Raw genomic sequence first — 15,724 nt, 5'->3', positions numbered from 1 at the left:
ATGGAACTGTTTATGCTGGAAAATACCTTTAAGATCCTCAAATCCAACTGTTAACTGTAACACTACCAAGTCCACCACTAAACCATGTCCCTAAGTGCCACATCTACACATTTTTTAAACACTTCCAAGTGGCTCCACCATCTCCTGGGCAGCCCATTCCAATGTTTGACAACCTTTTTGGTGAAGAAATTTTTTCTAGTATCTAATCCAAACTTCTCCTGGCGAAACTTGAAGCCATTCTTCTTGTCCTATTGCTTGTTATTTGGGAGAAGAGACCAACATACACCTTGCTACAACCTCCTTGTAGGCAGTTGTACAGAGCAATATTGTGTTGCCCCCAAGACTCCTTTTCTCCAGGCTAAACAACCCCATCTCCCTCAGCCACTCCTCAAACTTGTGCTCTAGACCCTTCACCAGCTCCACTGTTCTTCTCTGGACACACTGCAGCATCTAAGCAAGAAGCCAAACACAAATTACAAATGAGCTCCTGAGTGCATTGCATTCTTCTTCCAAAAGCTAGAGCAGCAATTTTAACTTACCTGACTGCTGAAGAGACAGATCTTTTGTCAGCTCTATGAGTGTCTGACTGAACAGCCCACAGTGACCCTCTTTTGTTGAGTGGTGACCGGTAGCTCTGTGGGGCAGCTGCATTCCCCTTGCTTATAGCTCCACTTGCCAAGTTCAGGTTTGTTAACTAAAGAGGCAAAAAAAACAAAACAAAAACAAACCCAAACAAACTATCAGAAACAATTAAAAGCCAAGAAAAGAGCAAAAGGCATCACTATGTAAATGGGATAGAGTATTTACTAAGAAAAGTGAAACTGCTAGAAAAGGGAAACTTTCAGATGCAAAAAACCTGAGCTAGTTGCATAAAGCAGTGGAAGAGATGACACCAACAGACACTGTGCTTGAAATGAATTCAAATGCTAGCATGAAAATTCAACCCTTCCATTCACAGAAGAACAAAGAGGGGAGAAAAATCCCAAAGTAAGAAAGCAACATCATGTTCCTGCCATGTGAAAAAAATTAAATCCATGTGCACTAATCAAAAGCTAGAAGCTCATATTACATTGAGCAGAGACCAGACTAACTCTCCAGTCATCATGAACTGTGTAACTAAGCCAACAACATGCACCTGTCCTCTCCCTACCTCTCCCTATACATACATACATACATACAGGCACAACACAAAAGCATATGTACCTTGGATATAAAATTCAAAACCAAACTCGATCACACACAAAAGAAGCTTCCCACACAACCACCCGCAAACTGTTCACACAAGTAAACATACTGAAATCATGTTAGGTGTATGTTTGCTAGATCAAGCTCTAAAGAAGTTATCTGTGAGTTTTTAAGCATATAATATGTATCTGTTTCTTTCTCTGAGCATTCTTCTTGAGTTGCTTATCTTCTTGAAAGACCAAACTGCAGGCTGATGCTATCTGCTAATGTATTGAAGAAAGCCTAAATACACAACACAATGGATCTACTACAGCAGTGTAATGGTTTACACTTGGGGAAAAAAATGAAGGTCACAAAACACTACAAACATTGAAAAGCTAACTTTGTAAAGGCCTCCCAGTCAAGCCCTGCCAGAATTAAGTTTATGACTCCCTTTAATTACATGATCACGTACTACTTTTTAGCAGTGAAAACACCGAGTTCTGCACCAAGACTAGGATCAAACAGCAAACAAAACTTACCTATGTTGGCCGTTCTCACTTTGGTGGCAACTGAAAGGCATACAGCCAATGAAACATCGGACATAGACAGAAGAGTCTAACAACTAGCCCTGCACCTGCTCCAGATCTCAAAGGTGATTGTTATTAAGTCACTTAAAGGTATAACTTCAGCATAGCTTAACAATGCTCTTTTACCAGAATTCGTACTTGAACGAGTACAAACCAGCTTCATTAAATAACTACACTCATACTTAAAATGGACTTGTTCAGGATTACAGACCTCATATCCTCTCACTGAACTCCAGAACGTGAACTAACATTGCAACTGAAGCAGGTTGTCAGTCCTTTTGTGGTTTAGTAGTACAAGGCACCTAAGCATTTTGTAAGTTCAGAAATCTTTAATTCATTCCTACATCAAGTTCTGGACAGAATTAAATTCTAGCAGTAACACACTTGGCTTTTGCCCACTTCTCCAAAAGCAGCCATCCACTTTCATCTCATCTCTTGTCAGCTCTAGTCTTTTCTCATTCTTTCTTCTCATCTGTGTGTCACCATTCTCACCTAGTCAGTTCCAGCTTCTGCATGTCAGGTGTCATTCTTGTTTTTCTCAGTACAGTTTTGTTCTAACAGATTTGCAGCACTGTCCTCCCTACTAGTTCTGGCCTATGAGACACACCATTTCAGGCCTGAAACTTTCCACAGGAGTAGTTACTTGATCTGTTTTTCCACACTTCCATTCTTAATTCCTCACATATCCTATTATCCAAGTGGTTCTAGTTCTATTCCCCTTCCTAGTCCACTCCTTTTGCTAACTGCTCTTTCATCTGAATGGTTCTGTGTCTTCTCCCAAATTATGTCCAGGCACAAATTTCACAGCCTCCTTGTCCTAGCTGTTCTCCACACCGTGGCAGAATTCCCATTCCTTCTGTACTGAAGTCAGACAAGTCCCCAAACCATCAAGGACCAGGTCACTGAGAACACAGGAGAAAAGGAGTACACTAGGGATACAAATACAGAGAAATTCAGTTTAGCATGCTCAGTGGGGAGGGAACCTTCAGGAAGTTAAGAAGGTCTAGCAGGTATTGCTGAGTATATTTCACTTGAAGCTTTTCAAACAACTACTGTGCAATCAAGCTCGGACAAAATTTTAAATTCCAAATTGCTATTTCAAAGCATGGGAGATCCAAAGATTTAAACTAAAAGTTCTGCGGATATTAAAATGCACAAAATATTTTTTTTTTTAATCCAGCCTTGGTTTTGTCTGGAATACTTCATCTTGCCTGAAGTGTTCTGAACACTGAACAATAAACATAGAAAATATGAATCCAAATAGATGATGTTTCAGAACACTACAATTAATTTAAGACAAGATCTTACTGTGGGACATATCAGGCAAGCTTAGTAATGGCAGTGCTATCCACCTTATATGGAAAACAGCATTAGGTGTCATTTTGGTGCCCATACCTCACCCTTAAATGTTGTTGTGTTCTGTAGAATTTAATTAAAATTTTAAGTTTCTTCATTGCAATAACAGAAAGCTTCAATTTAGGTTTAGTTCTGATTGTGCCAGGCACTATACAAATACCTAACAATGACAGTTGCTGGCTACAAAGAGTTTATTGTCTGAAAAGAAGCAAGAATGGTAATGATGCAAACACAGAGGGCAACATGGTAAATTAAACAGGTTATATACAATTCTTAGCTTGACAACAACAATGATCACAACTTTGCTAACACATTTTCTCTTCTCATCATCTTGATACTAAGATGCATTTAGTCTGATGAATTACGGCCTCAATCGTGCTCTATTATTGTGACACGCTTACATGCTTTCCTCTCTAACATTGTATCATTGTTTATTTGAAAGCTGTCTCTCTAAGCAAAGCAGGTGAGCAAATAGCTTCCCATGGGTAGTAGGGCCATTTCACACATTCCAGATAGACAGGTGTTTAAAGTACAGCAGATTAAACACAGGCAAGGGATTCAGAATGAGAGAGCGAATACCAGCAAGGTTTAGCTGCAGCCAGTGCAGCCAGTCCAGCCAGACGGGTGTTACTGCTTGTTACTATGCCATGCACTGAAACATTTCAGCTGCTATAATTAGCTTGCCAGGATGTTGCATTGAAGTATTGCTGAGACACCCCCAACACATCCATGGTCAGCAGGGGCTTCATTTTCTAGTCTTCCTGTGCACTTGATGGAACTGCATTATTCCCTTCACAGAGGCAAATACTTAGCAACAAATCAGTTGGTATTTTGGTGTAAAAGAAGGTAATGTATAGCACCTGGACCAAAAGAGCCATAAAGAAGAGCTTGTAGCTTCAGAAATTGTAACAATGGAGGAAAAAACAAATGAATTAAAAAAATACCCGTAAACCCTAGAAAGTCAGGCTAGCGAGCTCAACAGAGAAGGTGGTTATTAGTGTGGATCTACAAGAATAAAGTTATTTTTCACACTGAGTTGCAACAAGATGGGTTATAACTCTCCTGCTTGCTAAGACTCCTGTTCCTCATTAGCAGCAATGGAGTTGAGAGTATTTTTCCTGACACTGACAGTGTGACAGGAGACCTGTGCATGCTGCAATGCACACTTCAAGCATCCCTATTTTCAAACATCTCTCCTCACATGAATGTATTCTTCATGGAGTCTATAAAAGGCAAGAGAATACACAGCTAACACCTCTCAAGACAGAAAGATTCATAAAGTTTTGCCACAATTTTTAAACTGTCTGGGACAGCAAAACCATCAGAAGCTGAAAGGAACATGCTGACAAAAGAACATAATGGGATAGTAAATACCAAAGAGTTCTCATGGAAGGAGAAAAGCCCACTTAATGTACTTCTATTTAACATATAACACAAAGAAACAGGGGAGGGAAGAACATGTGGGTTGTCACAGCCATATCGATAAATAGAGCCCTGTGTTAGAAACAGCACATATATGCAATGTTATACTTAGTTCAGTAGAATGCTAATAAGCCAAAAGACAAATTATTGCATAATGCTAAAATACTTTTTGTCCTGGATTACACAAAAATTCTGGTATCCACCTTTTCTTTTTTCCTCCTAATATGCCTTTTCGGTGTTTTGCCTTCTTTAAAGAGACTGAACTGCTAGTGATTCACTCACTCAAGCATTGGACCACCTGCAGTGACCGCCCAGGTGCTGTAAGAGACTGGACTATTGGTGCTCATGGCTCAATCAGCAGTGTGCTTTGCTAACAGTGTCCAGAGCGGCCACCCAGGCCAGGGGCTGAAGACATCCAACACCTCAGTCTACAAACTGGGTGTTAAACAAGATAAGGAAAGAAGCAAACCCTAAGAGGTGGGGTAGTGTTTCTTTTTCCTTACATAGATTACTCAGCTGTGATAACTCCCCCAAACATTCACACCAAGCCTGAAGGTATTCATCTCTTGTTGACAAGCCATAATGGACTCAGCTGCAAAATTTTAGAAAGTGTCAAAGACTCCCTAGTATCCCACTCACAGTATTACATCATCCAGTGCAAAACTCCCTGCTCCAGGGGAGGTATTGGAGGCATTCCCACCTGAACCTGAGTGTATATAACTGAGTTTTGAGGCTTCTACCATCACCGTGACGGATCCAGACTGCAACCACCACTTCAACCAATAAACATCGAAATTGCAACAACCAAGTCTTGTTGTGGATCCAACGGGTGTCTTGCCGGTCCTTCCAGTCACCTGGGGGGTCTGCAGTCCTGCCCCAACTGCCTGTACCGGCACTGCAGCCTCACTACAGTGCCACGCAAGTGTCTGCCAGTATCAAATCCCACTATCTGCCACTTCCTGCCAGCGCTGACTCTCCAACTTTCCTGACAGGATTCCCAGGCATGGGGAGGCAAACCACATGGAAGGGCAGCCATCTTGTCTCTGTCCTGTGGCTGTGGTTTTCTTCCAGGTGGAGGAGACCAGCTGCCATCTTGATTTGGTCTGGTGGGTGGGGCTCGGGAAGTTCCTCCTCATCAGTTGGTTTAACTCAGTTTTATCAGTATTGTTATTAGCATTCATCTTGGTATAGAGTTATTTTTTCACTTACACCTGGGCATATTTGGTATCTCTCTCTCTGTACTGGAGAAACCAGAGGCATTGAATCTGAGAGAGGAGACTTCTGTTTGACGTCTCTGCCTCTCCAAACTGTTTCAAACCAAGACACCTTTTTACATTTATTTTTAAGTCTTACAATGTAAGTTAATGACTGCAATCACAAGGAAGAGTCAGAAGAAGAGCTTAATATCTTTAACTTTTCTGATCTACATTACACTAGTCCTTCCAGAGTTTCCATGATCATATTCAATAATCTTGTTTCTATAATAAAGTTAGCATTTTCTTTTTGATCTTCTCTAATAATTCAAAGAAGCTAAGTCAGTGAATTATAACAATGACCAAAAAAACCCCACAACCAATAAACCAGTGCTACAGATCAGCCTCCACAGATTCAGGATAAGCCTCCTGAAAGCCTGAGTGTTTCTCTTGCTAGTTTACAGGAGTCAACCAGGATGAATAGGTTGACACATCATCACTAGAAGTTGTTACTCTGCCCCTATTGGCAGACAGTGAAAAAGTTACTTAAATTTTCATTACCAACATCCTGAACAGCAGATCCTGAGTTTCACTGGACTATGTGTTACAACACTGAGCAAGCAGTACACTACAAAAATTGCCTACTTGACCCTCCCCAGTTGGCAGTTTTAGCATTTTTCTGGCAGAAGCCAGTCATATGCCTATAAAGTGCTGGGGATTGGAGATCTAAAAAAAATCTACAAAGTTTAAGATCATTTCTCTTACTCGGAGACACACTTGCATCCCCTCCAGTTCATGCATCTCACATTTCCATTTGGATCTTTCTGACTAGTGAGGAGGAAAAGATTTCCAGAGTTCAAGCCGTATCTCAAACATCAAGGCTAAGAGGTATGCCAAAAGAATGCAGTAATCATAGGCCTACTTTGTCTCTTCCAAAAAAACCTTCAAAATGATAAAAAGTTCACAGTCAGAAACGGGAGAAGACAAAGTTTTCAGCACAATGTAACCTATCAACAAGTTTCACCATGGCTAGGCTTCGCAAACGAAGATTTGGGGTCAACAAGTTTCAAAGGTATATATAACTGAACAGTTTATTAAGAAACTTTTTTGTTTAAAGAAAGATTGGACAAGGATCATGGTAAGATGCACATAAGATCACTGCTACTCTACCTTATGACTAGACCAGAATCTTAAAGTTTTGATGTGTCAGACAGGACAAGATGACACTGCATCATAAGCTCAAAGAGGGAATCATTCCACCTGAAAATTGAAAATGTGCAAAAAAGTCTCAACATTTGTAATGTGTTTTCCTTAGCCCTTTGATCTATTTCTACCCATGTGCTCTCTCTGGACATGTATCCATATGTTTACCCAGTCTGACTCCCTCAAGAACCCTTCAGTCAATCCCTAATTCTCCATTTTATTACTTATTGTTCATCCAGCAATGCCATCTTTATCCAATAGCTTGTAAATGAAATGTGTTTTTTCTTTCATTACCTGGCTTCCTTATCAGTGTAGTTGATAGTCACTTCCTTATCACTGTAGTCAAGCCTTCCTCAGACAGATACATCTAAGGCTTTCAAGATCAGTAAAATTTTAAACAAAGGGGAAGAGCTAAGAACTTGCCATTTGTAAAAAAGAGAAAAAAAAGGAAAGAAAGAGAATTTTGCTTTATTCTTTCAGTTATATTTTTCTGCCTTCAGAGATGACTATGACTAGATGCTATAACAGTATAAATACTCACTGTTAATCTCTTCTCTCCCCACTGTATGTTGTATTTTCTTGGCTTTACCACAGAGCTCCTATGTACATCTGTGATCTAGCGCAGGCTAGCATGACTTGGTCCAACACAGCACACAGGTCTGCCAGTACTACTGGAAACAGTCCAGCTGCCTTGCCTTCCTTAATGCAACAAGATACTGAAGGCCATCCCAGTATGGGAAATAAACACCACTCTCTCTTAAGAGGCAAAGGAAACCCCAAACCATAAATAAAACACACACACAATCACTGTCTGAATAGTGGCACAAAATATCCCACTACAAATTCTGTGAAGAAATCACGCAGTACAGATCTTTCTAGAACCACCTTTTCGTTACCCAGGCCATCTTGCTGACCATACCCCTTACTAAAGCACCCTCATTTTATGTACAGACTTAAATTTGCAGGAGGAACCAGCCAGAAGAGAAGAACTGAGGCTAGCAGGCTAGGAAGTGTGAAATCTGTGTGTTTACCAAGGCTGATCTGGCCAAAGGCCTGTGACATTCCTTCTCTGCTCTCTGAGCCTACCAGCTTACAGGATATACATATGCATACAGAGCACAAGTGTTCCAGTCTCCAGAAAATGTTCCAGACAAAGACCTGCCAGAGACATTCCTGGGAAACCTGACAAACTTGCAAATTCCTTTGTAGTGTCTCCAGCATATGCATCCATTTAACAATGAAAAAAGAAAACCCAAGTTAGCGCTGCTGCTGTGGATGGCTGAACTCCCCTCTTCCTTCTCCTGAAAAAGTCAGGCTTTCATTTAGACACTCTCTGCCTCAGAACTTCCCAGTGGGAGTGATTTTTATAAGGCACAATCCTGCCAGAAGTTTGATGATCAGGGTGTAATCTTTCCCAACATGAGTTCTAGCTGCTCAGCCTGGCCTGTTTGGTGACTATCTACAGATGTTGCTGCATAATAACAAAACCCTCTCCTCCTATTCCCTTTGGAGCCTCAGAGCAAAAGGGGTTCAATTTGAGCACTGCAGAAACTACATTGATATTTTCACTTCCTACAGCCTCTGCTGAGACAGTTACATTACTGCTGATGCTACAAATTAGTAGTACTAAAAGTAATTCCAGCTTCTGTGTGAACAGCTGGGGTGAGAAGGGGATGGGGCCCTACACCAGTACAGAGGTACGTGAACAAGAGGAGAAGAATGCCCCTCAGACTTGATCTCCTGCCTCTTGCTCCTCTTCCTACAGTAAGATGCCTTTTTTCTTTACATTTCCCTTCCTCTCCATCAGTGGAAGGGTAAAAACCAATGAAACGGTTATATAAGGAAAATAATCTGATTAAGATGCAGGTAAAGTGGGTTGAGTCAAAGCAAGGGCTTATCACTGAAAAAAACCCAAATCACAGCACCTCAGTGGGAAAGCATCTCCACCAAATTCCTGTAAGTATTTGCTACACCCTGAGTTTATTGGTCTTGTTGCAGTCACCACGTTGTGCTGTTCAGCTCTAGACATGAAAGAGCTGATATCCACTGGGTCCTGTACAGTATGTTTTGGCAGACTGGCAGTTTGCTTTGTGGCACTTTTCTTCTGTTGAGGATAAGGCAGGCCAGGGTACCACACTGTGCAAAGACAGGTAAATGAGGAGTGGTGTGGCTTCCAATATTGTCGTAGCTGATGTTTAACATGATGAAGCTTGATATTTTGGGATTCCTGTGGCACATTTCCACAGGACACCATAAAGTGTTCAATTCTTCCTCACTCCCTCTCCCTGGTCCTAAGGTTTAGTAAACTCACCTGCTTCTTGCTAATTTCAACCTTCTGTCCAAATAAAAACCATACAATAAGAAAAGCGCCCCATCCTCCTATGGATCTGTCAGTATGTTTGCAGAAATCCTGGCTGCTGGATCTTGGGTACTGACTGTTTGCATAGCAGAGATGGAGGCAGCTCTGTATAGCCTTTGCCTGGGTGGTCTGATGTTATCCCTGTGATTAAACTCCTCAACTGCAAGAACTGGAGCTATTCCTGATGATAGCTGGGACCTGAAATCTCACACTCTCCCTCACAGAGAGGGTCAGAATTCCTACCACGTTTCCCCTCCTTCTCTTCCTCCTCCTCCTGGTGAAGCTGGCCAATTCAACACATTCTTCAGTTCACTAGCATTAATAACTACAAAGTATTATAGCCTGGTAGATATCAACTGTAGCCCTCCCCACCAGGAAGTGATACAGACCTCACACAGATATAGCATTGCAGAAGAAAACCTTCTTTTTACCTTACAGCATACTTCAGAGAGAAGCAGCATGCTATTCACAAAGAAAAAAACCATACGTATCCAGGATCCAGCCACCTGGCTCTAGATCTACACACATGCTGTGCATTTTAATGTCCTCTCTGTAGAAAGTCCTGCAGTGCAAGCACATGGAAATATTTTATGCTAAACATACATGAAATTTAAAATTTAGACGTTAGAATTAAGGCTCGGTAAGAAACACAGTAGAGAGAAAAGTAGCCTGGATTATTTTGGTCACAGTCTTCATCCATCTATCCATCATGAAAGGCCAGCAGCTAACAATAAGTACAAGCAAAAAAACACCCTCATAGTTCAGCTGTCCAGAAGTCACATCGTTAGCCAGTAAGATCCCTAGATCACAAATCAAGGCAAGAAAGGCAATTAAGTCCCTATCCAATGAAAGGGGCTTACGAAACTGTATCTTCAGGTCTCATTCCCCAGCTCAACACCAATGTACCTGCCTTGATTCTCCACCTGTACTGTTGCCATCTTAGGCTCATGCAGGGCAACAGGCAAACTGAGCAACAAAATTTCAGGACAATTGAAAAACTGTATTGTTAACATGCTGACAACACTGTGGGTGAATCACTACACATACTGACAAACACATCAGCACTCTGCAAAAATAATTAGCAATCATTTGATTGACATAACTAGGGAAATCACTAATTTCAGATACTGATTTAATCACAAGTGTCTCAGTAACCCACTTGCCATAAAGAAAATAATTTAGCTTGACTACACTAAAGCAATGTAGCAAAAAAAAAAAATCTCAAATATGGAAGCAGCAGCATAGCCCACGTTCTTCAGTATAAAAGATAAAAGGTCAGTTCAGAGCAACAGCCCAGCAAACTCGCTATCCCATCTGACATATCTCAGAAGATGGAAGAAATTTAAGCTTCCATGCATCTAACCGAAACATTTTATTGATAAGGAAAATGAATTTGTTATTTCTGTATGTTAAAACCTAGGGATCTGTCATTTGCAAAATGCTCATTATTCTGTTTGAGGTAACTACAGCCTATTAAGTTTTCAGCCTTAATGGTATCCTGTTGCAGGGAGTTTCAGAAGGTAAGTAGATTCTGTGACAATAACTATTCACTTTTATTATAATTTTTTATCCCAGTATCTTCCTACTAAACTGAATATCCCCTTCTTATTATAAGAAACATGAATAAAATCAACCTTATTTACCTTGTCTTCCACTGCTCGGTATAAGTCCTTCATGCCCATCTCCTCCCTAAACAAACTTAATATTTTCACTTCCTCATTAAAATTTCATTTTGCAGTTGATTGTTGCAGTCATTCATCTGTGAATCCCAGTTATTTTTCCCCGAATTCACTTAAGGAATGGCAACCAGAATTTAAAACAGTTTTTAAAGGGAGGTTATGTAATTCATGCTTACATAATTACATACTATTTCTTATCCTGTTCCTTAAACAATTAAAAACTTCTGTTTGCTGCCTTTACTGCTTGACTTAGAACAGGTATCTCCACTGAGCTTTCCAAAATAAAATTCATTTTCTCTTTTCCTAACGAAATAAGCTTTAGATTAGTCATTTAAGTGGTTAAAATTATTGATTGTCATACTATTTGTAAACATTGAACTTCATCTGCCAGTGTCTTGTCCAATTAATGAAGCTATTACATTTCTCTTAGTTTTACTAATAATAATCAACAAAAGAACTGACAAATTACCAGGAGGTAGGCTCAAGTCTGAGTTTACAGCACACCCCTAACTTCACAGTCATTGAACACAGGACTCTTGCAGCCCACATTATAATGAAGTCAACGAGCTATCTCATGTAGCAAACATGAGCTGCACAAGCATGTGTTCACATGGATGAACACTATAGAGTAGTTAATCTACTGTAAATTCACACTCCATATTACCTTGCAACAACTTGTTTTTATTTTCATTCTTTAGGTAATAAAATGTCAGTCCTTGTGAACCTCCTCCTTTCAAACATTTAATTTTACACTCCCTGTACATTCTGTATTCTGTATCTTCAGTTAGCCACTTGCAGTGTAGCAAACTGACTAGTTACTCTTTTGTTTGTTTTCTGTTTTTTTTTTTTTGATCTGTAATAAAACTTTCCAGACACCTTGCTGGCTTAACAGTCCTTGCTAAAATTGTAAAAAACTTTTTAAAAAGTTGCAATAGTTCCACTGGATGTTATTTTTCTCAGTTCAAAGAATTCTAATAGATAAGACATGGGTTGGGTGTTTTGGGTTAGGGTTTTTTTGTTTGTTTTGTTTGGGTTTTTTTCCCCAACTTAACGTTTATCTCTGTGAATTAAAATTCTATTTCTATTTATTATATATCTCCTAGTGGAGCAAGACTCATTACTTTAATTTATTGGAAACTTTAGGATCCCTATTACAGAAAGGCACATGTGGCCTTTCTGTCCTATATACCAGCTTTATGACTGATTGCACCTTTCAGCAGAAACTTTGCCACTTCACTGTTGTGTTTCTGAACTCCTGAATGTATACCATCCAGCCATAGAAGTCTCACAAAGCATTTTTTCTTTTTTTTTTTTTTTTTTACTAGGAGCTTAATTTCATTACCTGGCAAGAAAATGTATCTCCTCTTTACCTACTATAGTGAAAAATAATACAAAAGAAATTATTTAGTACCTCTAATGCCCCCATCCTCCAAATTTATTTTTCTATAGACCTAGACTGTATTCTCACTGCAATAATAAATTAATCTATCAATAGCATATTTAAAGAAATCTGATTTCCTGTGGCACTGCCACATGTCTCCCTGGCAAATAACCACATCATTCACAAGTCTGCTGCCTATATCTTCAAGATCTTTCCTCCCCACATCCTCCAAACTTACAAGCAAGAAGCAGTACACATTGCAGCAAGTTCCAAATTAGACTCTTGTTCACTGCTAATTAATATACACATTCTGACTGGCTAAGCAGCAGCTCAGAGCAGATATGTTGAACTCCACTTGATTTTACCCCTCAACTGAAAGACTTTTATGGATCTTGCACTTCTATGACCTTAACATCTTTCACAAAACAGCCAAGAACATACTATAATTAAGGCTAATGTAGTCGAAACAAGGAATTTCAACAGGGGCTTTCTCTTTCTTACTCATTTTCTTATGACCTTTTGAGATCAGATACCTCCTTATCATCCTACTCAGCCACGGACTTACAAGGTTAATGCTGGATCCTCAAAGGCACATTTTCGATAGAGATCTCTGTGTTGCTTGCTCCCAGACATACCAGGCAGTTAACTAGAGGCACACCTTTCTATTTCTGGATGCTGTGGAGTACCATAGTTAGCTGGTGCATAATTTAGGCAAAAATTAGGCAGTGTTTGAAAGATATGTTATGGATAGAGGTACATAACTCCCACTGTTGTCATAATCTCAGAATTAGATTTACTATAGATTTTATGTAATCACAGAAACATCATAAACCTGTGGTTTTAAATAAATGTAATTGAATAAAATTCCTCAGAAGTAAAAGCTCACGTTCATTGTTAACAGCTATATTTAACAATAAATTCTCTCCCTAGACACTACAGTGTACACATTAATTTTTAATGCTGAATATTTATCATAATATCATAGTATCACTTGGGTTGGAAGGGACCATAAAGATCATTTAGTTCCAGCCTCTACCAGCGTGGGCAGGGATACCTTCCACTAGAGCAGATTGCTCAGAGGGCCCTATCCAACCTGTCCTAGAACTCTTACAGGGATGGAGAATCCACAATTTCTCTGGGCAATCTCTTCCAGTGTCTCAACACCCTTACAGTAAAGAATTTCTAATATCAGGCGTCAAGTTCGAAGCCATTCCCCCTTGTCCTATCACTACGTGTCCCCGTAAAAAGTCTCTCTCCAGCTGTCCTGTAGACACCTTTTAGGTACTGAAGGCCACAATAAAGTCACCTCAGAGCCTTCTCTTCTCCAGGTTGAACAATCCCAACTCTCTAAGCCTGTCTTCACAGGAGAGGTGCTTCAGCCCTCTGATCATCTTGGTGGCCTTCCTCTGGACTCATTCCAACAGACTGATGTCCTTCCTGTGTTGAGGACCCCAGAGCTGGACACACTACTCCAGGTGGGGTTTCACAGAGCAGAGTAGAGGGGCAGAATGACCTCCCTGGACCTGCTGCCCACACTTTTTTTGATGCAGCCCAGGACACAATCGGCTTTCTGGGCTGCAAGTGCACATTGCCAGGTCATGTCCAGCCTCTCACCCCACCAGCACTCCCAAGTCCTTCTCGGCAGGGTCACTCTCTATCTGTTCATCCTCCAGCCTGTATTGATACCAGGGGTTGCCCTGATCCAGGTGCAGCACTTTGTACTTAGTCTTGTTAAGTTTCACAAGATTCCCATACGCCCACTCCTCAAGCTTGTCCAGGTCCCTCTGGATGGCCATCCTGCTGAGGGTGCACCTGATGCCACTGTGTCACTGATGAAGACACTGAATAGCACTGGTCCTGACACAGACCATATCTTTCATAACATAACTGAAGACTGTCATACTCAAATGCGTCCTTAAGGCAACATCTTTTCTGCTCTTACCATTAAAGACAGCTACAGAAGTTACCCAAACAACTTCTCCTTTTCTAGTCTAAGATAGAATAATACTGCTCCACTTTTCTCTCTATTCATCTCTCATTCATTCCTGCAACTGGGCAGTAAGGCATTGTACAGTGATGCAAAGGAATTAAATAATGATTCTTAAGGACTCTAGATCAATTTTTCTATTGTATATCACTGTGAAGGCACTCTTGTTTTCTCCAGGTTGCAAGAATGAGGATGCACTAATGACATTGCATACAATATAATGGAAAATATTTTTTAAAAACACAAATTAAAGGGAAAATGTTCTCATACGCTTTGTGAGGACTGAAAACTGAGTACAATGGAACAAAACCACACATCAGGAAAGCTTTAGCTTCCTACCATCTCCATCTCCCATATACTAAGAATTGCACATTCTGAGTATCAGTGTGAAGTTCCCATCTGGTGTTTCAGAAGTGAATGGAGAAGGTTGTCAAGACAGAAAGCTGATGTAATCACAAAAATCTTGTTTTCTTAAGAGGACAGATTTTAAACATCTTATTCAAAGTCCATCAGACACTTACACTTAAAATTTTGCCTTTGAACATCAACATTTCGGCAGTCAATAATAAAATAATATCAATAACTAATAAAAATCTATCAATAAAAATAAATAAATAATAAACTAATTTAATATAGAGGCTAGAAAACAAGAGTGTAAGAGAGGAAATATAAAACAGGTGCTTTGGACATGGGAAGGGAACAGTGAAGAACAGCAGAGATTGGAGAGGGACAGAGGTGGAGTCCCAGCCAGAATGACAACATCATTCCAAGCACAACTGCTGAGGCTACATTCCTGGGAACCCCAGAGACCCACACTAGTGCATGGATACCAGAAGCAATTCTCACAAAAATGGGAATGGAAAACAAGCTTCCCAGCTGCTCTTGGAAGAAGGTATGCATTCAGAGCGCTCCAGCCCCCAAAATCCGGGCACAACAAAGGGAACCAAGGCACAGACAAAGACATTCAACTCTTTACATAGTTCTTGCCCTTTGAAAAGAAACACACCCTACAGCAACAGCAGTATTTTCAAGTTATATACCCCTTCAAATAAATGATCCTAATCTTATCATGAAACATAATTAAATTGAAATATCAAGTCTCTTTCATACAGGCACTTACAAACAAAGCGAACTAACTCCAAGTTTCTGGAATGGTTTTAAACAATTGTACTATTTTTATTATTTAGGTAAGTAATGTTCTCTTCCAGGGATCATCTTCACATCAATTTATTTTAGAATGTTTTTTTAAAAATACTATCATATTTCAAGTGGTGTAAACAGAGGACTGAAAAGGGGGAAAACAACAATTCAGAATCTCCTGTCTAGAAATGCATAGGAGAGTAGTGCCCTGTTTAAGTCACCTGGTTACGAGACCTATCTCTCACCTTCT

The 15,724-nt window shown here is 40.1% G+C and overlaps 1 protein-coding gene across 2 annotated transcripts in view; it reads right to left on the bottom strand.

Moving 5' to 3' along the window:
- The window catches only part of LOC135416077 (G patch domain-containing protein 2-like), a 303,891-nt gene that overhangs the window by 218,633 nt on the left and 69,534 nt on the right, over positions 1–15,724 (bottom strand). For both annotated transcript variants that reach the window (XM_064658776.1, XM_064658777.1), the window contains exon 30: positions 540–694. In XM_064658776.1, the coding sequence (XP_064514846.1) occupies positions 540–694 (155 nt within the window). The remainder of the gene's footprint in view (positions 1–539; positions 695–15,724) is intronic.

This window comes from Pseudopipra pipra, chromosome 6 (assembly GCF_036250125.1).
Source record: "Pseudopipra pipra isolate bDixPip1 chromosome 6, bDixPip1.hap1, whole genome shotgun sequence".
NCBI lineage: Eukaryota > Metazoa > Chordata > Aves > Passeriformes > Pipridae > Pseudopipra > Pseudopipra pipra.
The sequence above is the reverse complement of the archived record's forward strand: the minus strand, read 5'-3'. Positions and strand labels throughout refer to the sequence as shown.